At 47.3% G+C, this 26,392-nt stretch overlaps 4 protein-coding genes across 38 annotated transcripts in view; 2 read left to right on the top strand and 2 right to left on the bottom strand.

Annotated features, from left to right (window-relative positions):
- The window catches only part of Stab1 (stabilin 1), a 31,561-nt gene extending 31,363 nt beyond the window's left edge, over window positions 1-198 (top strand). The window contains exon 69 of the mRNA XM_070018591.1: window positions 11-198. Within this exon, the coding sequence (XP_069874692.1) occupies window positions 11-67 (57 nt within the window). The 3' untranslated portion in view covers window positions 68-198. The remainder of the gene's footprint in view (window positions 1-10) is intronic.
- Window positions 96-9,114, bottom strand: Nt5dc2 (5'-nucleotidase domain containing 2). 2 transcript variants are annotated; one of them, XM_070018592.1, is made up of 14 exons: window positions 8,828-9,114; window positions 4,720-4,904; window positions 4,529-4,603; window positions 4,222-4,277; window positions 4,038-4,131; window positions 3,728-3,856; window positions 3,552-3,612; window positions 3,370-3,472; window positions 3,176-3,277; window positions 2,868-2,949; window positions 915-1,001; window positions 683-823; window positions 537-601; window positions 96-452 (listed from the first exon to the last, which is right to left on the bottom strand). In XM_070018592.1, exons 1-14 carry the CDS (start codon window positions 9,051-9,053, stop codon window positions 191-193), a joined length of 1,668 nt encoding a protein of 555 aa, XP_069874693.1. In that variant the 5' UTR covers window positions 9,054-9,114; the 3' UTR covers window positions 96-190. The 2 variants fall into 2 exon arrangements, with proteins under 2 accessions (XP_069874693.1, XP_069874694.1); XM_070018593.1 differs by lacking the exons at window positions 4,038-4,131; window positions 4,222-4,277 and having other exon boundaries at window positions 8,828-9,074.
- Window positions 9,115-11,084: 1,970 nt separating this feature from the next.
- Window positions 11,085-15,129, top strand: Uqcc5 (ubiquinol-cytochrome c reductase complex assembly factor 5). Its single transcript, XM_070018589.1, has 2 exons — window positions 11,085-11,399; window positions 15,023-15,129. Exons 1-2 carry the CDS (start codon window positions 11,249-11,251, stop codon window positions 15,112-15,114), a joined length of 243 nt encoding a protein of 80 aa, XP_069874690.1. The 5' UTR covers window positions 11,085-11,248; the 3' UTR covers window positions 15,115-15,129.
- A 5,700-nt stretch (window positions 15,130-20,829) lies between these two features.
- The window catches only part of Pbrm1 (polybromo 1), a 126,646-nt gene continuing 121,083 nt past the window's right edge, over window positions 20,830-26,392 (bottom strand). For all 34 annotated transcript variants that reach the window (XM_070018554.1, XM_070018557.1, XM_070018544.1 and 31 more), the window contains 3 exons: window positions 24,884-24,954; window positions 24,542-24,758; window positions 20,830-23,608 (listed from right to left, as the gene is read on the bottom strand). In XM_070018554.1, coding sequence (XP_069874655.1) covers window positions 23,436-23,608; window positions 24,542-24,758; window positions 24,884-24,954 — 461 coding nt within the window. In that variant the 3' untranslated portion in view covers window positions 20,830-23,435. The remainder of the gene's footprint in view (window positions 23,609-24,541; window positions 24,759-24,883; window positions 24,955-26,392) is intronic.

Below are 26,392 nucleotides of genomic sequence, written 5' to 3'. Positions count from 1 at the left end.
TATGTCTTAGGACTCACTCCTGGAGGATGACTTCCCTGACACCCAGAGGATCCTTGCAGTCAAGTGAGGGCTGAGAGCTGAAGCAGAGGCACATGGATGAAGGAGACCATTTTATTGCTTGTCTGGATGGCTGCCCGAGGTGGATGGTGTAGGAAGGACTGGGGGTTTGTCCGAGACAATAAAGGTACCCTCAGCGGATGTGTGCCATGTCTCCCAGGAAGGGTGTCTTCATGCAGCCGGTGCAGAGCTGGTCCATCCAGAGGGGTGCCTCATGCTGTAGGGGTGTGCGGCGCGGGTAGAAGGTGAAGTCCACGCGGTAGTTGAGCAGGCAGCTGAGGGAGGCCATGTAAAGGTCCGAGAAGCGCACCAGGCGCCTTGAGAAATAGGTGGGGTTGTGGAAGGTGCGGAATATGCTCCCAAATTGAGGGTTGAACAGAGCCTTGGTGATACACCTGGGAAGGCAACATGGGGCCGTATGAGGGGCGGGCACGGGAGGGGCTGGGTCAGGACTCGGGCCTGGCTGTCTCCCCGCTCACCTCAGCTCCTGCCGCTCCTTCATCCACGCAGCTAGAACCTGCCGAGACTCTGCATCCTGATAGGTCTGAGGAGACAATAGGTGATGGCAGGAGGCTGCCTCACTGGCTTCCCCCACTGGACACCCCCAACCCTCAGCCCGTCACACCTGCATGCGCTCTAGCAGTCCCGTTAGCGCCTGCTGCCAGGTCAGCGAGTGCATATACTGCTCCGTGTTGATAATGCGGATCTCGCGCTCCAGCTCAGGGATGATGGCACCTGTGCGCCAGCCATGCCGCAGCATGAGATCCTGGCAGGTGTGGTGTTGGAATGGACCTCAGTGCTAACTGGGAGGGCTGCCCTCACCCCCTTCCTGCGGTAGCCCTGACCCCTTCACCTACCGCTAAGTCACTGTAAAGGTGGTCACCAAAGTAGAGCACGCGTGGGCCTCGCCATTCTGTCAGGCGCAGGAAGTCAAACAGGTTTCCCTGCAGTAGACGTGGACATTGCTGAGCCAACTACGCACTTTAGGGCTGCAGGAAGCAGGCCTTGTCCTCCCTCAGCCCTGCTAAATCCCAAGAGGCAGCCAAGGCTAGCCGGATGCTGGGAAAGTAGGCTGGCCTTTCCCGTGGCCTCGTTGCCCTCAGGGGTGTCCCCGCTATGGCCTCACACCCACCCCAGGCTGCGTTCTTGTTTGTGAGAAACAGATCACAAGGAAGGCCCCGCTCCCTAAAGCAAAGGGCCTTGGAAGTCTTTGTTGGCTGACTCAGCCCCAGCAAAGCAAGAGCAGAATTCACTGGCAGGCCACGTGCTTCTCTTGCTCAAAAGCTTGAAGCAGCCAAGACCAAGCATAACTGAGAAACTCCTTCCTAGAGGTGCCAAAACTAGAAGTGCAGCAGCCACCAGGTACAGGCATCCACACCCCAGGAGAAGGCATAGCCAAAGGCCAGTTGCCAAAGCAAGTCTGCTCAAGAGCCTTGGGGAGATGGGAACCAGGGGAATAGGCAGACCCACTGCAGAGCATGTATGAGTGGGAGGGTGCGAAGGACATGCCTCCCAACTGAGAGAGACTGGAAAGATGCAGAAAGACAGGGAACTTACGATGAGGTTCTCAGACCCAAGCAGATCCAACGTACAGTATAAGGAAACTTCAGGACATGGAGCATAAGGAGACTCAGATAGTCACCTTCCCATGAATGCACCTGTACCTCCCCCTCACCCCCGCCCCTCTTGTCTGCAGAGAGATAGGTGAAGCTCGGGAGATAAAGGGTTGGGAACACTGCAAGCTAAGCCTGGGCACCCAGTATTGTTTTCCCTGTTAACTGTTGGCTTCCCCCAGCCTTAAGACCTTTGGTATGCCTGCCTCTAAGAAGCTCAGCTAAGATTTTCACATTCCAGCCAGGGTGAAATGCCTTCATCATCTTCTCATGGCTATTCAACACCCAGCCTTACCCACTTCACTTTCTTGCCAGACAGGAAGTGGGGGTGGCTCCCCAATGCGCTCTCCTGAGCCGCCTCCTTAAAGGCCAGCCTCAGGAGGCCTAACCAGGCTGCTTCTGTGTGTGCTCAGTCCCAACTTGTCAGTGCCGTTAACTGGTGCTTGGCAATTGCAGGGCATTCTGAGGGCTTTACACTACAACTTTGTTTATTCTCTCGCTGAGAAAGCAAGCAAGGCACAGTGGCATCTAAGCCAGACCCCCTGTTTGTTTTTTTTTTTTTTGGGTCCGGTCGTGGGGCCTGAACTCTGGGCCTGGGCGCTGTCCCTCAGCTCTTCAGCCCAAGGCTAGCACTCTACCACTTGAGCCACAGTGCCACTTCCGGCTTTTTTCTTTTTTGGTCGGCTGTGGGGCTTGAACTCTGGGCCTGGGCACTGTCCCTCAGCTCTTCAGCTCAAGGCAAGTGCTCTACCACTTGAGCTACAGTGCCACTTCCGGTTTTCTGGTGGTTTGTTGGAGATAGGAGTCTCACGGTCTCTCCTGCCCGGGCTGGCTTTGAACCGAGATCCTCAGATCTCAGCCTCCTGAGTAGCTAGGATTACAGGCGTGAGCCACCCGCGCCTGGCTCCGGCTTTTTTCTTATGTGGTGCTGAGGAATTGAACCCAGGGCCTCGAGCATGCAAGGCAAGTGCTCTACCACTGAGCCACCTTCCTAGCCCCGACCCCCTGTTTTTAAGTGGAGTTTAAACCCAGTTGTGACCCAGAAGCCAAGCTCACTGTCCACATTGCCCTGCCCTGCCCTGCTGGTCTCTGGCTTTAGTCCCACAGTGTGATGTTGCTAGGATCATGGTTACGTGGATAGTTCCTGTCCACCCAATATTCCTTCATCAGGGTGAGATCCTCCTCAAGACTCCTCACCTGCCGATAGATCTTGCCCTTTTCTAGGCGGGTGATACGGTCCCAGTGGAGAGAACCTTTCTCATCCAGTTTTCGGAAAGGCCTGGGGGAGGGTAAAGGACTTGATTTTCAGTCTGTGATGGGGTTCAGGGCCAGGTACCTCCCTCCTCTCTTGAAAAAGCCCATCCACTGAAGGGGGCCATATTCTAGCAAAGAGATGAGCTCATTCCAAGCACACAAAGTGGTGAGCAAAGATCAGCCTCAGCCCCCACACAGGGTTAGGGCCTCCACCTCCTTCCCTGACCCTGTAGTCTCTGCCAGGCCCATACTTGCGACGGTCAGTGAAAAAGCTGGGCTTGTCTGCCTGGACAATGACCACATCGAAGAGTTCGCGCCAGTCAGGACCAACCATGTGCCGCATCCCCTTGTCCCTGTGTAGAGGGGGAAATGGCTGCAGGTCTAAGGGTGGTGCTGTGTGTACCCCCACCCACCCCTACTCCTCCCACAGGGGGGCTGGACTTACACAAAGCTGAAAGGACTGTTGGTGATGAGGAATAGTTGTTTCCCATGGGCCACCAGGCGGCTCAGCACTGCGAATGTTTCGTCCCCTCTCAGGATATACTTCTCTGAGGGAAAGGATGGGTCTGTGAGGACCAACCCCCCCTCCCCCCGGCAGGCTGTGGTCGGGCTACCATCCACCCTTACCCATGTCTCGCTCAATCCACTGGTACATGAGGCCCTTCACGTGCACATCTCGGATGGCATCCTGGGGGAAGTGGATATAGGGGGACAGTGAAGGCACAGCGGGCTCCAGGAGGGCCTGCCCGTTACAGCTGCACTTCCTCTTCTTGCCATCTAAGGGGCAGGCCCAGTATCCTCACCGTCACATCCTTGTACAAGTGTGTTTGGTCAAACTCCAGGCCATGGTCCAAGAAGTGGTCCACCACACAGGACAGCAGTGCCATCTCTGGCAGTGAGAAGATGTCCATGAACTGTTTGATGGAGGGGCCCTAGGAAGGAGACATAGCTTAGCCACCTCTCTGGCCCTACTATTCCCAGCAGGGGAGACCAAGGGCTTCAGAACTGCCTTAGGATTAGCAGCGGGCATGGCCTGTGGGCCATGGCTGGACACTGGGGTGTGAGCACCACCTCGTGGGGAGCTAGCACCACTGTAGCAGGTGCAGGAGATACCTTGCCATAGAAGCCACTCATCTGGTACAGTGGGATGTGCTGGGTGCCCCCATATAGGTCGATCACTTCTTCATCTGGCACAGGCTGGAGGCCCCTGAGTGGTGGCACAGATGCCATCAGTCTCAGCCTAAGCAAGAGTGCAGGGTGGGGGCATAGGGGAGAGTGGGGCAGAGGCAGTCCTGACCTGTAGGCTGTCCCCAGTTGTACATAATGGAAGGCATCAATCTTCATCAGAAGGCTCTGGGGGGATCCGGGGTGGAGGGGAGGCCAGTGCTAAGGAGGTAGCTCCTGTCAACCTCTCCTAGCCCTGACACAAACCTGCCACTGCAGGATACCAAGGGGACCAGGTACATAAAAAGAAGAAAGAAGCTACAGTGTTGAGGCCAAGGGGTATAGAGAGAAGAGCCTCCTCTAGGAAGGAGAGGCTAAGGAAGTAGCCCCTGTTACGTGTCCAGAAGGAGTGGGAAGAGTGTGAGCATCTAGCCACCTACCTTCTGAATGTCATAGTGGAGGCCACGGATGGCAAAGCTGGGGTTGTACTCATACTTTCGAATCCCTTCTGGGTACTGTTGGGCAAAAGCAGACTAGGCTTCAGAGAAGGGTACTTCAGGGGATCAGCCTGGTCACCAGCCATGGTGTCTGGGAGCTCCACAACTCAGTCTGTGGCTTAGGTCTGCCTCACCTTGTAGTGCTCAATCAGGATGTCCCGGGCGGCACTGAAGATCTCAGGGTGCAGTGCATCTGCATACTGGGCCAGCGTGTAGTCATAATCGAAGCCATAGACCTCTACATCACGCAGGCTGATCTCATTGTTGGCATAGATGGCTGCTGGGTTGAGGAGGCTGCAAACCTCAGGGGGCAGAAGGTCTAGAGGAAGGAGATATAAGGCTTCACCAGTGATCGGTCATGTAACCTCACGAAACACCTGCAGCTCCATGCTGCAGAGGTCCAAACGTGCTCAGAGAGAAGGAACTTGCAGGGGCCACATGCAGAGATGGCACTAGGCTGAGCCCATGCCTGGGGCTCCCCCTAATGGTTTTGCTATTATCCCTGCCTGTGTTACCCCATCACCTGTAGGAGCATCAGGCTGTTACCTATTAGTCCTATCAGACACACAGTTGGGTAGCAACCCTAAGGGCAGTACTGCTTAGCTAGGCAGTCAGCTCCTCAGTCTGGCCTCAGGAAGGTGGCTCAAAATGTGTTCAGGCCAAGTGCTGGTGGCCTATAATATAATCCTAGCTGTTCAGGAGGCTATCTGAGGATCCTGGTTTGAAGTGAGCCCAGGCAGGAAAGTCTGTGAGACTCATATCTCCGATTAACCACCAAAAAGTGGAAAGTGGAGGGAGCTATGGCTCAAGTGGTACCTTGAGCCTTGAGCCAAAAATCTAAGGGACAGCACACAGGCCCTGAGTTCAAGCCCCAGTACTGGCGCAAAACAAAAGCTGTTCAGAAGCACAGCTGTCGGTCTCTCTGATCTGCCCACTGGTCTCACCCCCATCTCACAAGGGGTATCTGTGAGAGGCAGCATGAGACTGAGGCCATGACTGCTGCCTTGCCCTGATCTGGGGCTTGGGCTGAAAAAAACACCGATCAAGTGGGGAGCCCCTGTGCCACTCAGGCTACCAACTCTGAACACCTGCCACAGCCTGGGGAATAAGGCCCCTTTAATCGGATTTCAGTTGGTTGCCAGCCCACATAATGACATTCCCTGGCTCTAGCTAGAGAACATTGCTAATTACGACAGGTGGGACGTGTGATGTCTGGTTCTGGGATCGGGCTGTTCTCTTCTGGGGATGTGGTCACAACCACCCCACTCTAGTTGAGCTCAAGGAGCTGAAGTGGGCCCTCCGTCCCATGACAGAGAGGTTGAGCAGGGCACCAGGCCAGGTAGGCTCTGGTGTTCCAGGCTTTTTGCCTCATTTTCCCCCTTTATACAATGAGGGAGGTGGCTGGAGAAGGGATGTATTTGAAAGTGCATGGGCTTTGGGTCAGGCAGGCCAAATTAGGCCCTCTGTCTGTCTCATGGTGATGCCTTCAAGAATGTCACCTCAGCCCTTGGATCTGTTTCTTCATCTCTAAGGGGAGAATAAAACGTGTAACAACTTCTTCAGTGTGGTATCCCTGCTCTGCATCTGGACCTATGTGAGCTAAAGCCAAAGTTCCCTTGTCCCTGGCCTCTCTGTCACTCCTGGAGCAGGGGTTGCAGGAGGGAAGCAGGTAGGACTGGACACCAGGAATACTACCTTAGACTTTGGGTCCAAGCCTTCAGGGAATTGCTCTCACCCACACCATAGGTCCCTGGCCCCACAGCAAGCCTGGCAGCTGCTGCACTCCAGAAAAGATACTTCATGCTCCTACGTGCGCCTGTGCCCAGAGCATTTGCCTCCAAGGCCCCTTTGGAGCACAGGGCTCCACCCCTCACCACTTCAGTTTGAGTCAAGTGCAGAGTGTGGGTGTGGGAACAGGTGTGGCTGGTTCCTCTGGTGGCTGCAGGCCAGCAGAGTAGCTGCTCTTCAGATCCCTGGCCGTGGACAGGGTGCGTCACTCAGATGTGCAGGGCACATAGCTGACTGCAGATGTCTAGAGAGCTGCTTCTAAGGTGCCCTCTTGGGGTGTCACTAGAACCTGAAACTTTAGTTGCCCACTTAGCTAGACCTTGCCCTCTATATGACCCTGTATTTATAGATACAAACTGTAACTATGATTCCTGCTGCAGTGCCCAGAAACACTGGGGTAGGCGGCATCTACTTGGCCGTGCAGCCCCTTCCTGGCACAGAATTCTGGCTGAGTCCAGGCCTTGCCTCTGCCCTTGAGAAATGTTCCCAGGGAAAGACAATCCTCCCAGGGTCAAAGCAAGATGGTGAAGTCAGGCCCCTACAGCCACACCTCAACCCCCAGTCTATGGACTAAGCAAACCATACCTCTGGGGGCTGCAGGGTCTTACATCCTTCCACAGTGTGGGGAAGGGCCAGGAAAGGATGTGCCCAACCTAGTATTGTTCAGTCTCTACATTCCTCCCCCTCAGCTTCTCATGTGCCTAAGGCTCCAAGTTCTGGGACCAAGTTGTCCCTGGCAGCCCTGAGACTCACTTGTGGGAGTCTTGTAGGCTCATCTTGTTCAATCCTCATCTTTCCTGGGTGGTAGTCATTTATTTCTTCAGGGCCCAGAGGAAGAAATAGCTTCCAATCACCTGGCAATAGGCACCCTGGTCACTGACTTCATCACTCTCCCTTCGGCCTGGCTTTCCAGAGTAACCTCACTGAAGCCAGGTAAGATGGGAAGTGACGGCTCTGCTGCATTGCTTTCAGGGTGGGGAGCTGGGCTGGGCTGAGCCTGGCATCCCTGGCAAAGTGTTGGCCAAGATACATTTCAATGGTGAGAAACCTCTCTAGAAAATCTAGCCAGATGGAGGCCTAGACCCAAGTAGTAGGCTCACCTTGTTCACCATGGCATGTTGGTGGAAATGACCTTGCACAAGAGGAACTTATGGGGTCTATAAGGATCTGAAGATACAAGCAGGCCCTGGAGAACAATGCCTAGTAGATCCTCTCACCTCCAACTTTTTCCAGGAGCATAAAGACTTCTTAAATAAGCTGGGCATTGGTGTCTCATGCCTATACACCTAGCTACTCAGGAGGTTCAAAGCCAGCCAGTCAGGAAAGGCCATAAAACTCTTATCTCTGATAAGCTACTAAGAACACAAGCCAAAGGTGATGCTGTGGCTCAAGTGGTGCAGTGCTAGCCTTAACCAAAAGAAGCTCAGGGACAGCACCCAGGCCCTGAGTTCAAGCCCCAGGATCAGCACCAAAAACAAAACAAACTTCTTAAACAGCAGTCTAGCCTGTCCTTCCATGGAGACAAATTTAATTCAGGCCCAAAGGGCTTCTGAATCGCCATTCCTCAGAGACCCTGTCTTCAGCTTTCAGGAGGTGAGCTCTGGCCTCCCAGAGCTTCCACACAGCTCGTGTGGAAGTCCCTGTCCAGGCAGTTGTAATCTCTAGCCAGGGCCACTTTTGTCTTGCCAGACAATAGAAGCCACGTCACCCTTGGGGGTTCCTGCAGGAGCTCCCCAACCCCTTCTTGACCTAGTTCTGAGTCACGGCCGCAACCCTCTGACAGGGGATCCAAGATTGTTTTATGCCTAAGGACGGTGGAGAACGAAGAGTAAGGCTTGCTGAAGACTACCCTGCCTGACAGACTCATTAGACCTACCTAGACAAATGGACAGATGAGTCCTACACCCTCCCAGGAGTCCCTTGGGGCCCCATCTGTCCACCATCACGTGGGTGACTCAGTTCCTCGGATGCATTCCCACCCTTGCTGAGCGTGCACCCCGAGCTTCAGAAACAAATGAAGAAGGGCCTGAAAATCCCGCTGATGTTCCCTTAGGTTCAGTGGCCCCTAGTAGCCGAGCGTTAGGTGCCGGCTTTGTCCACAGTACTTCTAGTCTAACAAGGGCCGGCGGAGAACAAGGGGTTGGAGCGTTTCCGCCGCTGCCCCGCAGAGAGGACGCGGGAGTCGGCGGGGGGCAGCACACACCGACGTGTGCTCCAAGATCCTGCAGATCAAGTCCGAGCACAAACCTCCCCGGGCATCAAGAACGTCTGCGGAGGCTCTGGACGCCCCTCTGGAGCCTTTTCCAAAAGGCCTCCCGGCCCTCTGGCTTCGGGACCGTGGTGAACCTCACCGGGCGCTTCCACCGAAGCGGCGTCCAGGATGGCTCGGAGGCGGCCAGCCGCCGCTAGGGAGACGCCCCCCACCCGCGCTCGGCCGCTCCAGGCTTCACCCACCGTGCACCAGCCTCCGCATGTCCTGGTAACGAGCCCATAGGTGCGCGCTGGGCTCCGCGCCGTCGGTGGGCGCCGGAGCGGAGCGCGGAGCCCCGGGGCAGTGGGCGCTGGGACCCGGCGGGCCGCAGCCAGGGCAGGAGGGTGAGGACGAGGCGGCTCGCTGCCCGCCGTGGCCTCCGCACAGCAGCCAGCGCCGCGCGGCGGCCCGCAGTCCCGCACCCGCCATGCCCCCTGCGCGCTGCCCGCGCAGGCCCTCCGCCCGTCCGCCAGCCCGCCGCTCTCCGACTGCGCGCCCGCCACGGTGGCCGCATGCTCCTCACTAAGGCCGGCCAATGGGCGCGGCGCGAGGATCCCGGCCGGCCAATGGGTGTGCCCCTTGGCTCGGGGGGGCGGGAGGCTCCGGGACCGGGCGGGGCGGGCTCCCGACCCCCTTCTCCCAGCCCCCAGCGCGGCCCAGGGGTCGGCGCCCCCCCATTGTCGTCTTCGCCGAATGGCGGCTCTTTCTCTGGTCCCTCGCTCAGAAAGTAGAACCTAAGACCTAGGCTCCCGACGGTCGAGAGAGGGAAAAGGCAGTTTACGTGTCTCCAGGGGTCCCCCCTTCCCCAAATCTCTCTGCCTGGGCGTCCTGCTCGCCCCGGTCCCTGCCTGCTGAAAGCCCTGGTTGCTTCACTCACTTAACCAGTAAAGGGCTCCTTTCTGCTCGCTCCCCTGTGCCTCTGCTTTGTGCCTCCAGGTACCCAACACAGGGGACTTCTTTTAACTTGGAGCCTAGTGGAGCTGTGTGAATCACTACAGCTACCTGGTTCTGGCTGCAGCAAATCTGTCAACTCTTCATTGCCCGGAGAAGTCATTCTTTTGAGAGGCCTAAGTCCATTCTATCAGTGTCGCAGCTTACAATGAAATTTCTCTTTTCCTCTTGAAACCTCTCTTTACTTCGTTTTTCTACTTAGCTTTCTTACCTGCAGGTATACCAGTGATATTTTCACCGGACGGAGCTGAGGTTTAGTGACCTCACCTCCGTCTGGTGACAATGTCAGCCCAGCACCCTGATGATAAGCAAGTCAGCTGGGTGCATGGTTTCTTCCAGGATGCTCACTGGGTTTAAGGTTGTTTGCGCAAGGCTTCTGCATCTGGACTAACCACTTAGCTAGTGTGCCAGATCCTAGGTTGGACACTGGTAGGCACAGAAGCCATAAAGTGGGTTCCGGAGTGTCCCTGAGGGCCCACATGAGCTAAGTGTGACCTGGATTCAGGACACATATAAATCTTTTCCAGGGGAGTGAACGCCCTGCAGGGTCCAGCCCTCCAAAAGGTCAAGAGAAATGAGCTATAGCTGCTCATGGAAGGCCTTTGACCTTTTCTAGGGACCAGGAAAAGAACGTAGGCTTTCATTTGACTCTCTTAAAGATGGTCATAGTTGTCTCTCCTCTCAAAGCTTTACTTCAATTGTTTGGGGTGGAAGCCTCTTGTAGGTATGGTTAGCAAGCGGTCATGGATCATGAGTGATGGCTTCTGAGTCAGAGCTCTGTGTCTGCCTGGCTTAATCTCTTTTTGGTAAAGGGAATTTATGTGCAGCATGAGAACTCAATAAAGCATAATCATGAATATTACAGCTGTTAATTGACAAGTTATGTTTCAGGTGCTGTGTTCAATGCATCAAAGGGGAATTGATGGTGGCACAAAGATGTAATCTAATAACAAAGCTATGCTCATTGCCAATCCTGTAATTATCTGTGCAATTTATGAATAAAGAGGCTAGGCAAGCAAAACAAAACAACAAAAACTACCTACAAATGCCTAGATAAAAGTGCCCGTATAGGACAGCTATTTCTTAAAAATCATTTTTGGGTTGTTTCTCTAAAACAGGCTTGTGTAGTGATAATGAAAAGTTCAGCTTTAAACAATGCATATCGAATTTTTAGAAGAGTAACATTCCTAAAGGAAGAACGACGTAACGTTAATTGCACTTTGGAGTATGGTGGTGTACAGAACTAGCCAGACCTTCACTTACGGTCGCGACTTCAGTTAGTGTATCAGGGAAAAAAGATGGCGGTGGCAAAGTGCGCGGCAATCAAGTCCCAGCCCAGCCTGCGCGGGGGAGACCCGGGACGCGGCGGGGCCCACGCCACGTTGGTGGCCCCGCCCCCTGATCGCCCTCCAGAGCCGGGACGCCAGCGCCTGCTCCTTTAGGCCGCTCCATCTCAACAGTACTCTGATTGGTGGATCCGCGCACCCCGCCGAACTGATTGGCGGAACCGAGAGGTCGACTTCCGCCCCGAGCTCCGCAGCGGCTGTAGCGTGAGTTTGTGGCTGCTCGGCCTGGCCGCGGAACGCGGCGGGGGACATGCAGGACCGGCCTGGCCGCACAGGGGCACTCCAGGCGCTCGAGGTCCGCTTTGCCCTTTTCCACTTCAGTCGAACATGTTCTTCAGAGCCCAGCTGAGGCGAATTCTGCAGCGAGTGCCCGGGAAGCAGCGACTCGGCATCTACAGGTTCCTGCCCTTTTTTTTTGTCCTGGGAGGAACAATGGAGTGGATCATGATTAAAGTGCGTGTGGGCCAGGAGACTTTCTGTAAGTGGGGGTGCAGTAAGCTTCCGTTTCCTTTCAGGAAGGCACGACTAGCAGGGATCTGTTTCCCTTGAGGGCATTACATTGCAGACTGCTGATTTCCTTCAGCACCGAGTTGCTTTTAAAACTGTGGTTGAAGGACAAGTGCCTTTCCATTCACTTTGCCACTGTTGGTTCAACTCTGGCCGTATGCCCACCGGCCTCTTCACCGCGCACACTGGTGTCCAGCATTGCCACTTTTCCCGACACTTGGAGGACTCGTATCCCCAATCTCAGGCCGCCCTCCTCTCAAGCCTGCCCTTGAGCCTGCCAGTGAGTGGGCCTTAGGGAGAATCTTACTACAACAGAGGGGTGGATCCTGAGGATTTATAGAAATCCCTGTTAACTGGCCTTCCCTCTCTGAGTTAATTGTCCCAAGCCTTGGAGAGCTCTGGCCTGCCTGACTAAATACGCCCAATGTCTTTACGGAGCCATCATTGGCACCAGGTCTTTGGCTTGGGTCAGAGGCCCACCACTGCGAAAAGAACGCCTGGCATTGCTTTTCTGAGCACCACTTCTGGGCAGGCCAGTTCCTTTTCAGGACCTCAGCCCCTAGGCTATTTTGTTAGCCACTTTCCTGAAATACTTGTGAATTGCCAACTCTCATTTTTAAGGTATTACGTTGGTACTTCCTTCTGTTCATTATTCATCAATAGTTTGCATGTATGGATGAGTGGATATGAGTGGTGCTGGAGTTTGAACTCAATGCCACTAGCACCCTACCATTTAAGCCATTCCCCCAGTCCTTTCTGTTTTATATTTCAGATTGTCTTCCTTTTTTTTTTTTTTTTGCCCAAGTAGGCCCATACCGATCCTTCTACTTAAGCCTTCTGAGAAGTTAGGATTAGGCACCATACTTACATTTTTTGTTGATTTTAGGGAGGGAGGGGGATCTCCATAACTCTCGCCCAGAATAGCCTCAAACTACAGTCTTCCCATCTCTACCTCCCCAGTAACTGGGATTAACAGCAGTGTGTCACTGCCTCTGACTGACCACCCAAGAGGGGATCGAATGAACAAGGCAGGTCTCCACTCTGGAAGAGCTAATGGGAAAGACAGATCATACTATTAACACTAGACCTAGGGTGTAGCTGAGATGCTCAGGGATCGTAGGTGGGCATCTCACTGGACTAGATGGAAAACTTTTGTAAAAGCTACCATACAATATAGGTTTTGCAGACTCAACCAAGTGGGAATGTCTGTGAAATTTTTGTGCCTTGTTTAGGAGGCCTTGTTGTGGGTGCTGAGGGATGGAAGTAGATGATGAGAGCCAAGGGGTTAAGTGGTTAGAAAGGAACCTGGACAGGACCACAGTGGGATTAGTGAGCAGGATTGAAGGGTTTGATGGGGCTCATGTGGAAACACTGGTGGGAACACAGTCTGGGCTTGCATTTGAGAGACTAGACACTTGTTAGTGTCTAGGTTGGAGGTAGAAGGAGTGAGTGATGTTGACAGTCCAGAGGTAATGCTGACAAAGCTTGATGATCAAGATGGAACATGGGTGCTACTTCTCTGAAGGTGGAGTGCCCAGGCAAGGTGACCTTCAGCTCCACTCAGGACATGCTGAGGTGGAGGTTTACAAATCTCAAACTCAAGAGACTGAACTGGATTAGAAATCTGGGTTTCTGGACCATTCACAAGTAAACCATAGTGAAGGCCAACCGTTTTAGGATGACTTGAGTGGTCAGAGAAGGAAGTTAGGGACACCAGGAAGGTTTTCATAAACATGAAGTTAAGGAAATTTGAGTCTGTGAAGGGAAGATAGCCCTTGGGGGTGGGGGTGTAGATATGCTCTTATGAAGATGGGAGTAGCCTTGGAGATTAGCTGAGAGTTCATTGTAGTAACTTATTTATGTAGAAAGAGTTCATGGCCATTCAGAGGTGAGTAAAGAAAGGTGAGGGTCTTGATTGAGAAAACTTGATTTCCAGACATGGCAGTAGATGGACTTAGGTACTGCTATCAAGGGTCATGGAGTAGGAAGTTGAATTAATCTCTGGCCTCTGGCCAGAGGGTATGTGTATAAGTCAAGATATTGATGACTGTGAAGGAATGTCATCCACTTTGCCAAGAGAGAATATGAAGGGAAAACGAAGAGCCAAGGATCTGGGGAAGAAGTTGATGAACTCCAAGGTGAAAGGGTAGAGAGGTTGTGGTTTAAGCAGAATTCCTTCCATATAGCATTGAAAAAGAAGAAGTCAGGAAGGCAAAGGGGGTTGGTTCTTTGTCTACAAGGGTAGTGGCAGTGTTTTTGAGAAGGTCCAGGATGGGACAAGGAGTCAGAGCAAGAGTCTAGTGTTTTTCAGTGACCAAATGGGTGTGTGTGATAGAGCAGGTGCCAGCCCAGGAAGAGTGTGACTGTTAAATGGCACAAGCCCTGTATATCACTTTTTTTTTTTTTTGGGTCACTCGTGGGCCTGAACTCTGGGCCTGGGTGCTGTCCCTCAGCTCTTCAGCTCAAGGCTAGTGCCCTACCACTTGAGCCACAGCACCACGTCCCTCTTTTTCTGCTTATGAGGTGCTGAGGAATTGAACTCAGGGCCTCATGCATGCAAGGCAAGCACTCTTCTGCTGAACCGCCTTCCCAGCTCAAAATGGCACAAGCCCTGAAGGAAGAATTTTTAAAGGAAGAGGGACCTCGGTATGGCATAGGTGGCAGAGTGTCTGTTGAACAAGCACAGGCCCTGAATTCAAAATCCAGTAAAACAGTAAGAGTCAGGGGCTGGTGTCTCATACCCATAGTCCTATGTACTTAGAGTGAGATTGAGGATTGTGTAGGAAACTGAGACTATTTCTACCAAAAAGCTGGGAGTAGAGCTGTGGCTCAAGTGGTAGAGCACTAGCCTTGGGAAAAGAACAAAAACAAAAACCTCAGGAATAGTGCATGTGCACACATGCGCACACGCGCGTGCAACCTAAAAAGCAAGAGGATTAAAAAAAAAACAGCAATCACAGTCTGGAAAAACAGCAGCTAAGAAGGAAACTGATTCCCCTCCTTATGCTGAGGTTGTGGGGTATGGAAAAGGGAGCCAGCACATCACTTCAGGGTATGAAGTGCCTTTGAGGGGCCAGGTCCATTAAGTATTATTTTATTTTTTTAATTTTTATTTATTTTTTGGGTCCGGTCATGGGGCCTGAACTCTGGGCCTGGGTGCTGTCCCTCAGCTCTTCAGCTCAAGGCTAGCACTCTACCACTTGAGCCACAGTGCCACTCCCGGCTTTTTTCTTTTTGCTTATATGGTGCTGAGGAATCAAACCCAGGGCTTCATGTATACAAGGCAAGCGCTCTACCACTGAGCCACCTTCCCAGCCCAATTAAGTATTATTTTAGAGAGAACAGAAATCATGAGTGGGAAGGAAGTGAAGGAATGCTGAAACATTACCAAGAGGTGTGTCAGAATGTTTCTACCAAAGTCTAGAACTCCACTGACTAGTATTCATTCAACTAGTTTTAAGTCTGTTTTGCCCTTGGGTTAAACACTGAGATTCAGGTGACAAACTTAAGCCTATTGGTTGAATCACTCAGACTTGAGTATGTTATAAAAGCCCTGTTTTCTGACAATCTAAGCAAAATTTTTGTTTGATACAGATGATGTCTACCGTAGAAAAGCCTCAGAAAGACAGTATCAGAGAAGGCTGGAAGAAGCATCAGAGACTGAACTTCAGCAGCCAATAAAGTGAATATATGAATTTTCATGACTGGTTTCAGCTCCTTTAGAAATGTGCTCTTCAGAACTGTTCTTGCTTGTCTAGCATCTGCACATTACTCCAAGAATTGCCTTTACAATGATTTTTCAGTTTTGCTGTCTCTACCAAACTCACTATTGGACAGTACTTGTCAGAAAATTACTTCCTTCATTTACACTTAATGAGCATTTATTTTGGGCAGTACTATGGTTTGAATTTAGGATCTTGTGCTTGCTAGATAGGTGTTCTTCCACTTGAGCCACAATCCCAACCCTTTTTGGCTTTTTAAAATAGGGTCTGGCTGTTTGCCTAGTTGGCCTAAACTATAATTTTCCTATTTATACTTTTCCCATAGCTGAGATGACAAGTGGGAACCACCATGTGTGTCTTTATTGGGTTGAGATATGGTCTTAAGAACATTATGGCTGTGCTGGCTTCCTACTGTTATCCTTCTAATCTGAGCCTCCCCAGTAGCTAATCCACTATTCCTGGCTTGTTCAAGGCAACAAATGGTAACCTTACCTCTCTTTCATTCCTTTTTCTTTCTCTCTCTCCTTTTTTCCCTGCCTTTTTCTTGATCGTGGGGCTTGAACTCAAGGCCTACGTGCTGTCCCTGAGCTCTTTTTGCTCAGGCTCTACCATTTTGAGCCACAGCACCACATCCAGTTTTCTGGTAGTTAACTGGAGATAATCTTGTGGACTTTCTGCCAGGGCTGTCTTTGAACCATGATCCTCAGATCTCAGCCTCTTTAGTTAGGTTTATAGGTATGAGCCACTGGTGCTGGCTTTTCTTTTTCAGAATTCAAACTAGATCATAGACATGACTTAAAAAAAAAACAATCTCTTTGCAAAATTGTCAAAACTAAGATAATTATGCAATTATATTTCTGCCTGTTACCAGCCCATAAACCTCTTGCTAGGGTTGTGGCAATTCCTGACTTACTACATTGCTCATGCTAGTTCTCTGTGAACTTCCTTACACAAGAGGTTAGGAACTCCATGATTCACACCCCTTTATGATGAGAATGCTGTGCTAATGACAACTATACATAGTGGAAAGCATCCAGACTATCTGGCAATTTGACTCAACCTAAGTGTAGTCACTGGTAGAAAGGTAAAGGCATTTTTACATGCTTAGACAACCATATCCAACATGTTTTCAAACAAGAAATATCAACATTCTAAATAAGATTAAGCTGGATGCTGTGGTTCACACCTGTAACCCTAGTTACTTAGGAGACTTAGATCTGAGGATTGAGGTTCAAAGCCAGCTCAGGCAGGAAAGACCTTCAGACTCTCATCTCCTTAACTACCAAAAAAGCCAGAAGTGGAGCATTGCTTACGTGGTAGAGTACCAGCCTTGAGCACAAAAGCTCAGGGACAGCACCCAGGCCTTGAGTGCAAGTCCCAAGAATGGCACAGAAAAACACTAAATCTCAAATCAGTAGAATTCACTATTGGAAAGAAATAAGCAAGCTGATGTTTAAGTCTACAGGTTGTCTTCAAGATAATTATCTCAGCCATTAATATATCTTAGAATTTTCCTAATCTAAATTTGTCCATTAGTGTTAGGACCAATCCAATGTAAACAAAGACCCAGTGATTACTCATATTTCATCAAAGCATTAACTACAGCAAGTTCAGCTCATTGTTAAGAGGTGGCTTGGGTATGAAGGCCAGTGATGACAGACAAAACCATGAGTGCTTCGTAATATGCCCAGTTGTCTAAAGTTGTAACCTTAATCTCAGAGACACTGCTACATAAGAAGACATGATTCTCAATTATGTAGCCACTTTTTTACCCTGTTACTGGTTGTGGGGCTTGAACTCAGGGCTTGGGCTGCTATCCCTAAGATTTTTTGCCCAAAGCTAGTACTCCACGATTTAAGCCACAGCTCCACTTTCAGTTTTTCTGTGGTTAACTGGAGAGCCTCATAGACTTTTCTGCTTAGGCTGGCTTTGAACTGTGATCCTCAAATCTCAGCTTTCTGGGTAGCTACAGGAATGAGCCCCTGGCGCCTGGCCGTATTAACACATTTTGTGTGTTCTTCACACTCCCAGTTTTAGAAATTGAGGCTGGGAGCCAGTGGCTCATGCCTGTAATCCTAGCTACTTAGTAGGCTGAGATCTGAGGATCTCAGTTCAAAGTCAGCCCTGACAGGAAGTCTGTCTCTTTTCTCCAGTTAACCACCAGAAAACTGGAAGTGGCGCTGTGGCTCAAGTGGCAGAACATTAGGCTTGAACTAAAGAGCTCAGGAACAGCACCCAGGCCCAGAGTTCAAGACCTATGACTAGGGAGGGGGGGTAGGAAGTGTTTTGACACACAGAATATGCCATGTCTTTTATTTTTTTATTTTTATTTTTTGGTCGGTCATGGGGCTTGAACTCTGGGCTTAGGCGCTGTCCCTCAGCTCTTCAGCTCAAGGCGAGCGCTCTACCACTTGAGCTACAGCACCACTTCCGGTTTTCTGGTGGTTTATTGGAGATAGGAGTCTCACGGTCTCTCTTGCCTGGGGCTGGCTTTGAACCGCGATCCTCAGATCTCAGCCTCCTGAGTAGCTAGGATTACAGGTGTGAGCCACCAGCGCCCGGCTTGCCATGTCTTTTATTAATAGTAACTGCCAGTGAAATTACGAGCCAGCATCTGCATCTGGTGTGATTTCTTCCCTGAGCAATCTCCCTGCTGCCTCTCAATTCTGTTATTCTCTAGGGTTCTTCCTTCCCCCGATTCCACCCCCAACCATGTTTTCCCCATCAGAATTATATTAAAAGGACAAGTTTGAAAATGGCAGTATAATGTAACATTTTTTTCTTCAGTACTGTAGATCAAAGCCAGAGCTTTGCCTTCATGTATTCTACTATTTGATCATGTTCTCAACTCATTTATATTTCATCTTTGAGATGGAGTTTTACTGATTTTGCCAGGCTAGCCAAGAACTCAAGGTCCTCCTGCCTTAATATGCCAAATAGCAGTGATTATAGATGTGTGCCACCATGGCAAGCTGATAGATTAACATCTGACTTTAAAACAAGTAGACTAGCAAATCAATTATTGTATTTAGCAAATCAATTATTGTATTTAATGTGAGATACATTTCTTTGAGCACATTTGCTTTTTTTTTTTTGCCAGTTGTGGGGCCTAAACTCTGGGCCTGGACACTGTTCTTTAGCTCTTCAGCTCAAGGCTAATGCCCTACCACTTGAGCCACAGTACCACTTCTGGCTTTTTCTGCTTATGTGGTGCTGAGGAATCAAACCCAGGGCCTCATGCATGCAAGGCAAGCACTCTACTCCTGAGCCACCTTCCCAGCCCAGCACATTTGCTTTTAACTGCCTCAAAAAAAAAAAAAAAAATCAGTGCTAAATGCTAACTAGACACTTGAGTACCACTGAGTCACATTTCCCTAGGAATGACCCCTAGGGGGGAAAAATCCTTTCATAACCTTCTGACTAGGAATGTAATGCTAACCTACTTAGATACTTGAACTGTAAGTAATTTAAAGGTCACAATTCTGATTACAGTATGGCAGTGCCCCCTAGTGTGAACTACAAGGCAAAAAATTCAACAGATTTAAAAAGCTGTAACAGAGCTAGGAACTGCTGGCACATATACCTGTAATTTTAGATACTCCCGGAGGCTGAGATCTGAGGATCTAGGTTTAAAGCCAGTGGGGGCAGAAAAATCTGAGACATGTTTTTGTTTTAAAAGTGGCCCAGCCCTGAGCAAGAAAAGCTGATCAAGAGCTCTACTCTTAAGAGTTCAAGCCCTAGTACTGGCAATTAAAAAAAGTAAAACAAAACAAAAACCCACTTATTTTAGAATGATATATACTTAATTAGCATTGTTGTTAGAAATCTACCTCCAGTGTAGTGCTGGAAAAAAACATGGGCTTTGGAACTTTACTGTTAGCACTTGAGTTGAGGATAGTGCATTAAGTGATACAATTATAACAAAGATACTTGTACAACAGGTCCATTTTGTGTTACCTAAATCATTGTTGTTACACTTAATTACATGAGTCTTTTTTTTTTTCTTTTCTTTTTTTCCCTTGGTGCCAACACTGGGACTTGGACTGGGGCCTATCACTCTTGCTAGGTTTGTTTTTGGGTCCAGTTGTGGAGCCTGAACTCTGGGCCTGGGCGCTGTCCCTCAGCTCTTCAGCTCAAGGCTAGCACTCTACCACTTGAGCCACAGTGCCACTTCCAGCTTTTTTTTTTTTTTTCTTTTTTTTGCTTATGTGGTGCTGAGGAATCAAACCCAGGGCCTCAGGCATGCAAGGCAAGCACTCTACCACTGAGCCACCTTCCCAGCCCTCTTGCTAGGTTTGTTTTACTCATGGTTAGTGTTCTACCACTTGAACCATATCTCCATCTCCAGCTATTACGGGTTAACTAGAGATAAGAATCTCTTGGATTTGTCTGCCTATGCTGGCTTTGCAACCTTGGTTCTCATATCTCAGCCTACTGAGTAGCTAGGATTGTAGATATGAGCCACTAGCGCTCAGCAGCTCTTTTGTACATGTAAGACTTTCACACTGTGAGTTACCCTTTAATAAAAATGAACTTTAAGACTATGTGTTTTCCAAAGCAATTTCTCTCCTATAAAGCAATTATCAGTGCTTAGACTTCACACATACTAAATAATTTAAGAGACCCTGCCACATTTATGTGCAATCTTTAAGACATAAATACTATATAAAACTCTAAATAGGAAAAAGTCATTGTTATTAATTTGCTCAGTAATGAACTTTCATTAGCTGAATTATCATACTTCCAAACTGAAAAGGAAAAGAAATACTTCTCACAGTGATCAGCTGCTATGTTTATACATCAGTGACTGCTCATGGACACAGATGGAAGTACAGTCCTACATTCTCGGAACAGAAACACAGGGATTTGCAAAGTGATATTAGAGGAAAACAGTTGGTTAATCTTTTACTAACATTTTCTATTAAAAGTATGGTAACATTTAAAGACACACCTAGGCCACCTGTTTCCTCTGATCACAGACAAACTATTTGAAGTGAGTTATCCTGCATTCTAATAGAGGACATATTTCCCTCACCTTTTGTCCTCTACTTTGCTCTTCATTTTTTTTTTTTTGGTCATGGGGCTTGAATTCAGGGCCTGGGTGCTGTCCCTGGGCTCTTTTGCTCAAGGCTAGCACTCTACCACTTTGAGCCACAATGCCACTGTTAGTTTTCTGGTCATTAGTTGTAGATAAGAGCATCACAGACTTTCCTGCCCAGGCTGGCTTTGAATTGTGATCCTCAGATCTCAACCTCCTGAGTAGCCAGGATTACAGGTGAGAGCCACCAGTGCCCAGCTTTCATTTCTTTATTTTTGGCAGTACTAAGGTTTGAACTCAGGGCCTTGAGCTTACTTAGCAGTGGCTCTACCACTTAAGCCATACCCCTAGCCCTTCAATTTCAATTTTTAACCTGCATTTCTGCCATGCTTCTAATCCTAATAAGTATAGGGGACTTCAGGCTGCATTTTACCATATTCAGATTCTATGGTAACACATCTGAGCTCCCAACCAGGGGTTTGCACATTGACTTTGACCTCCACCAAAGGGGTGTCCTTTCCTCAAATCTGAAGCCATATCATCATGGCATGAAATTAGGGCTTATAGAACTTCTCTTCAGTGTGCCCAAAACTAACATCTTACACAGGTTTAACAGAACAACCAAACCTGGTTAATCCAAATCACTTTGCAAACTCTGTTTTTATTTGGATTAAAAAGCCTTAGAACAAACATATGACACATACATGTTTAAAGACTAGTTACCACTTAAACCTCAGATGATGATAATACAGAAATAAGAATAAAACAAGTTTTAATCAGGTCTGGAAATGTTCAAACTCAAAAGTCATTATTCTCAATTTGGGGATGGTACATAAGAGTCCCACCTCTGTTTTTCCTCATAGGAGGAGGATGGGTTAAAAAAAAATAAAAACAAAGGCCATTAAAAAAACCAGTTGGTTGTCATTCTATTTTAAATCTATGGCCATCCCCACAACAAAATTCTCCACAGGAACTCACATTTTGAAACATTTAGGCCATTATGTTTTCTGAGCCACATTATAGTTCCTAAAAATGCAGGAGAGGAATTAAAAAAAAAAAGATGTATAGTTTACTTATAGTTTCTTATGTCAGATTTTTTTTTCTGGAAGATGGTTGACCTTAAATCTTCTATCCTAAATACCAATATTCTCCAAGTTAGTATATAGAAAAACATGATTCTAAAATAAATATTTTTTTTTCTTTTAAGTTAACTAGGGCCTGCCTAATAACACCCTGGGCTGGTTTTGCACTGCCTTAGAGCTCCTGGCTGGTTCCTGGCTCCTGGTTCCTCCTGCACTGTGCAGGGAAAGGAATCTGGAGGAGTGCTCTGGCTTCTAATGCCCCAATGGCCCATGGTGAACAGTTCTTAGAGGCTTTCCAAGAAAGTCATCCAGACCTTAAAAAGGGTATAAAATGAATGCATGAAATAAATAAATAATTTAACCAAAATTAAGTTTCAGGTTCTTTGGTGTAATTCAAGGATATCTAGAAAGAAAAGAATCTGATTGCATTATATACTCCATGATGAATCAATGGTCCAAATAATCAGCAACTAGAAGAGCTCTATCTGATTTCATGTTAACAAAAGGAACTGACATACTGAAAATTTAAAATTCTTTCAAATGCTTAATGCAAATTGAGATCCAGTGGTTGACTAGTGGTAATCAAGTTACAAGGGACTCCAGTATTTAAAGTATCTCGATACAAGAGACTTTTCCCTATTTTGTACTACTCCTTTGCCCTCATGATTTATTAAGTAGGATAACTATACAAGTGGGTATGTAGAACAGATTAAAAGAATTAAAAGTATCCTTTGAAAGTTATACTCATCAGACAAACAGCAGTGGAAATGCCATAACATACCTACTCTGCTAGAATATGGCAAGTTTCAGAGATCATCACCAAGTGAAATAATGTTCCATGTTGGTAGTTTCCTACTGTCTGAGAATCATATACTGCTTCAAAATGTTTATTCTAGGGCCATGTAAGAAAATCACCAAATCTCTAGGTGTTTGGGATCAGTAATGGTCTTTTTTTTTTGTGAATATTTTCTTAAAATAATGATTCTCTTCTATAATTCAAAAGCACAATATAAATTTAAAAACATATTTTAGAAAATATCCAATTTCTGGTTGAGAATTACAACCATGACACTTGGAAGGAAAAAGAAATACCACAACTGAAAATAAAGAAATAAAGAATAGAAAACATTTGCATGCAGGCAATCTACCCTTTCACAATTAGCTCACGATATTGTTTAGAAACAAATACATACTTCCTTTCTTATATTAGGGGATATGCTTCAAAATAAATCTCCACGTTTTTACCCCAATGCTTTCTTCAAGATGAATGTCAATGTTTTGCAATGTAAAAGATTGAAAATTTCAAAGAATCTAACATGTATAGGCATAAACTGTGAACTCATTATAAACAGAACAAATGTACTTTTAAACTTACCTGCCAATACTAAATATAATTCAGGGCTTCGCACATGTTCTGCAAAAATCACTGACATCACAGATATCTAACTCACCACAAGAAAAACTGCTTTCCCTCCAGCTATCTAGGAGATATACTAACGGCAAATAAATGCACAGCACTGACTGTAGATTTATGTAGAGGGCCTCTGAGTTAATATAGCAAAGGTGCCATGTCTGCCAAATATCTATAATCTAAATAGCAACCTTTCGAAGAAAGCACTTCACTTTTATCTGTAAGAAACAGCCTTTGCAGAAAGTGGCTTAAGATATTCAGGCACGTGAAACATACATATATATTCCCCTCTCTAAGATGTAAACTAGGACCAACTTCACATTTCATTGTCAATTTACACTAATCTGTAAACTCTTTTTTTTTCATTTGTTTGTTCATATATATATCACAAAACCCCCAAAAACAAGAGAAAAAACAAACCCTAAAGCCAAGACAAAACCTTTGATGGTTTAAGTCCCATGGCAACAAGTAAAAAGATAAAACTAGAATTCTACATATACAACCAATTATGAAACTGGTTTAAACAAAGGAAACATATGCAAAAAAAATCTATGTATTTGATAAAGTCAACTTAATATAACAAAACCAAATTGAAATAGCTTATTAAAAGTGTCCTTATATAAAAATGGCATTATGATGTACAGTAAAATGCAATAAAAATTGTCATCCTTTGTTCCTCCCCCCACCCCCAGTAACTAAAATGGCTACTGTTCCACAACTCTTTATGCTTCTATAAAAGAAACGTAATGATGTGTTAAACATTTTCTAGGTTGTATGCTTGGCGAATGTTGAGGGTGTCTCGAAGCATCAAATCCCGCAGGCGCCAGAGGGCGTCTGCCATGGTAGTATGGGCCCCTTTACTTTTGAGCCAGTGAGATGGTAGACGGCTCTCCTGTTCTTTTGACAAATGGATATCCCGTCTTCGAGCTGAAAATTAAAATGCAGAGAATCAAAAATTAGAATTTTTTTGGGGGGGCATGAGGCTTGAACTCTGGGCCTGGACACTGTCCCTCAGCTCTTCAGCTCAAGGCTAGCGCTCTACCACTTGAGCCACAGCACCACTTCCGAAAATTAGAATTTAAGGTGATGAAACTCACTGTTTTTTAAGGGTCAATAGATGTATTACAACATAAAACATGCTAGATCCTGGTGGCTCACACCTGTAATCCTACTAGCTACTCAGGAGGCTGAGATCTGAGGATCATGGTTTGAAACCAGCCTGACAAAAGAGTCTCTAAGACTCTTATCTCCAATTAACTACCAAAAAAAGCCAGGAGAGCTGTGTCTCAAATGGAGCACTAACTAGCCTTGAGCAAAAGAGCTCAGAGATAGCACCCAAACCCTGAGTTCAAGCCCTAGCAAAAGCAAAGAACAAAACAAAAAAATCACCATAAAACCATATTTATTAAATATTATTCATTTTAGGTGTAGACTATATCCAAACAAATTTCTTTCCTTCCTTTTTTTTCTTCCTTTTTCTTCTGATAAAACGAATAAATCATCCTTCTAACTTTGGAGAAAAAGAAAAGGGAATGTTTGTTGTACAAGAGCCAATAGCAGCAACAGGAATAAGAGGAAGAATGTATATTAATTATAAAGTCTTATTTTTCTTGTGCTGGTACTGGAGCTTGAACTCAAGGCCTCATGTTCTTGTTCAGCTTTTTCACTCATTGCTGGTGCTCTACCACCTAAGCCACACCTCTACTGGCTTTTTGTTGGTTAAATGGAGATAAGAGTCTTGCTGCTTTGTCTTCCTGGGCTGGCTGTGAACTGCAATCCTCAGACCTAAGCCTCCTGAGTAGCTAGGATTTCAAGCATTGGCCTTGTCACAAAGACTTACTGTAGGAGGATATTTCTTACCTGCCAAAGTTTGGTCCCATTTGCTAATGCTGTTGGACTCAGCACTGAGTCCTTCAATGTATTTCAGATAGGCTTCTGAGTGGAGAAGCCGCTGGGTCTTCGGTGGGGGAGCCACAAATATGGGTGTTGTTGGCTGCTGTATGACAGGGGGACCAGCTGGGTGTGGGCTAGGATATGGAGGTGGTGCCTGCTGTCCTGGAGGCCCTAAAACTCCCACCTGAAAGAGCACAGTACCACATGGTAAGACAAAAAGGTAGTTCATATATGTTCTAGAAGGACGATGATTAGACTTCTGTTGAGTCCTAAGAAAACCAAAGTGGGACTGAGGATGGGGGCCCTTACCTGTTGTCCATATGGACTTCCACCTGGTGCTGGAGTCCCCACCATAGGGGCCACTCCTTGGTTCATCACACCTATAATTCAGAAGGTAATGGCACAATTAGAAGATTCAGGTTGAGCTGATTGAAAAATTACTGTCTGATAAGAAATGATGGCATTTATAAGGTCAACATATGTACCTTTGCCCTTCAGTGTTGATAGAATCCTAAGTGCCCCAAACAGGACAAAACGCTTAGAAGTGATCTTTATAAAATTCTAGTATTTCCCTGGGTAAGTTAGATTGCAAGGTACTACATTGTCTTGCAACTGGAGCCTGTGTTGAATTTCACTGGGAATGGCACTGAAATCAGGCTCATTTAGTAAGCAATATGCTAAGATAGCAAGGACACAAGAGAAATGGCTGTGAAAGTGCAGTTAAATGAGCTTTGGGTAGGCTAGAAGGCACTGCTTTGCTGTCCTCTTGCAGTTTACCAGCACCTGGTTCTACCTGAAGTCACTAATGTTGGCAGAGAAAGGATACTTCAATGATGCAGAAGTGGAGTAGCCTTGCTGCTGTTGTTTCAAGTGTGAATATAATAAAGGAACAGAGAAAGACTTCATGTGTTATGTCTCTGATAATAATTTAGTAAACTTCCCTTGATGAATGATCATGACCAATTGTTGTCTCACAGGAATGAACTGATTAATATCTGAGACTATTTTTACCTCAGGACCATCCATTTGATATTCCAATAAAACACAGAAATAGGTACGGGAGCCACCCCATTCGTAAAAACTTAAAAACAGCTCAGTATTCTCAAATTCAGAGTTGTAAATATCTTTTTATTTGTAAAGAGACAGAGTAAATAAAAATAGGCTTGTGTTAAAAAATAGGATTTTTAATATCCCAAATACTCAGAAGTTTATCTGGATCAACATAGAAGGATCCTGAGGATTACTTGTGAATGAAAAGGTGGTGGTGGATAAGCTACTGTTCCAACAACACACCAGTAGCCTCTGGCCACTACTTTTGTACACTTACCCCCTCCTTAAACTCTATAAGCTGCCTACATCATGGCTATGCAGGGCAGCACAAGTGAATCAGCAAACTCTTCTGCTTCCTCATTTACAAGTGCAATGCCAGGGGCAGCCAGTGAGCATATGAACTGAGATAGCATAGCTGCTCTCTGAATCCATGGCTACTCAAAATCAGCCCAGACATATGCATGCACAAATCAAAGAGTCCTTCCCCTGTTCCCCCGACTATAACCATATATGTTGTGCTTCCTTCAAATGTCATTTTGGATGCGAAGGAGGATGATATGCCCCAATACCCACTATAACCCAGCTGCTACTAGAGGCCACTGGCCTTAAGACAGGGCTCCCATTGAGTATTACATGCATCTAGAAATTGTCATGTCCAAATGCAGTCTTACTGCTCCAAAAATACCATGTGCTAATGAATGAGAACATAGAACTAGGGGAACAATTATTTTATAATTGATTCCTGTTGCCACTATGATTTACCCAAGT

Source organism: Dipodomys merriami, unplaced genomic scaffold, assembly GCF_024711535.1.
Source record: "Dipodomys merriami isolate MVZ:Mamm:240054 unplaced genomic scaffold, mDipMer1.0.p SCAF_13, whole genome shotgun sequence".
NCBI lineage: Eukaryota > Metazoa > Chordata > Mammalia > Rodentia > Heteromyidae > Dipodomys > Dipodomys merriami.
Note: the sequence above shows the minus strand (reverse complement) of the source record. Positions and strands in the feature narration are given on the sequence as shown.

Coding starts and splice junctions, on each gene's coding strand:
- Uqcc5 (XM_070018589.1), top strand. CDS start 11,249: ATGTTCTTCAGAGCCCAGCTGAGGCGAATTCTGCAGCGAGTGCCCGGG. Junction 11,400..15,022: donor TGTGGGCCAGGAGACTTTCT/GTAAGTGGGGGT, acceptor TGTTTGATACAG/ATGATGTCTACCGTAGAAAA.
- Nt5dc2 (XM_070018592.1), bottom strand. CDS start 9,053: ATGGCGGGTGCGGGACTGCGGGCCGCCGCGCGGCGCTGGCTGCTGTGC. Junction 4,905..8,827: donor CATGCGGAGGCTGGTGCACG/GTGGGTGAAGCC, acceptor TCCTTCCTCTAG/ACCTTCTGCCCCCTGAGGTT. Junction 4,278..4,528: donor TCCACTATGACATTCAGAAG/GTAGGTGGCTAG, acceptor GGATCCCCCCAG/AGCCTTCTGATGAAGATTGA.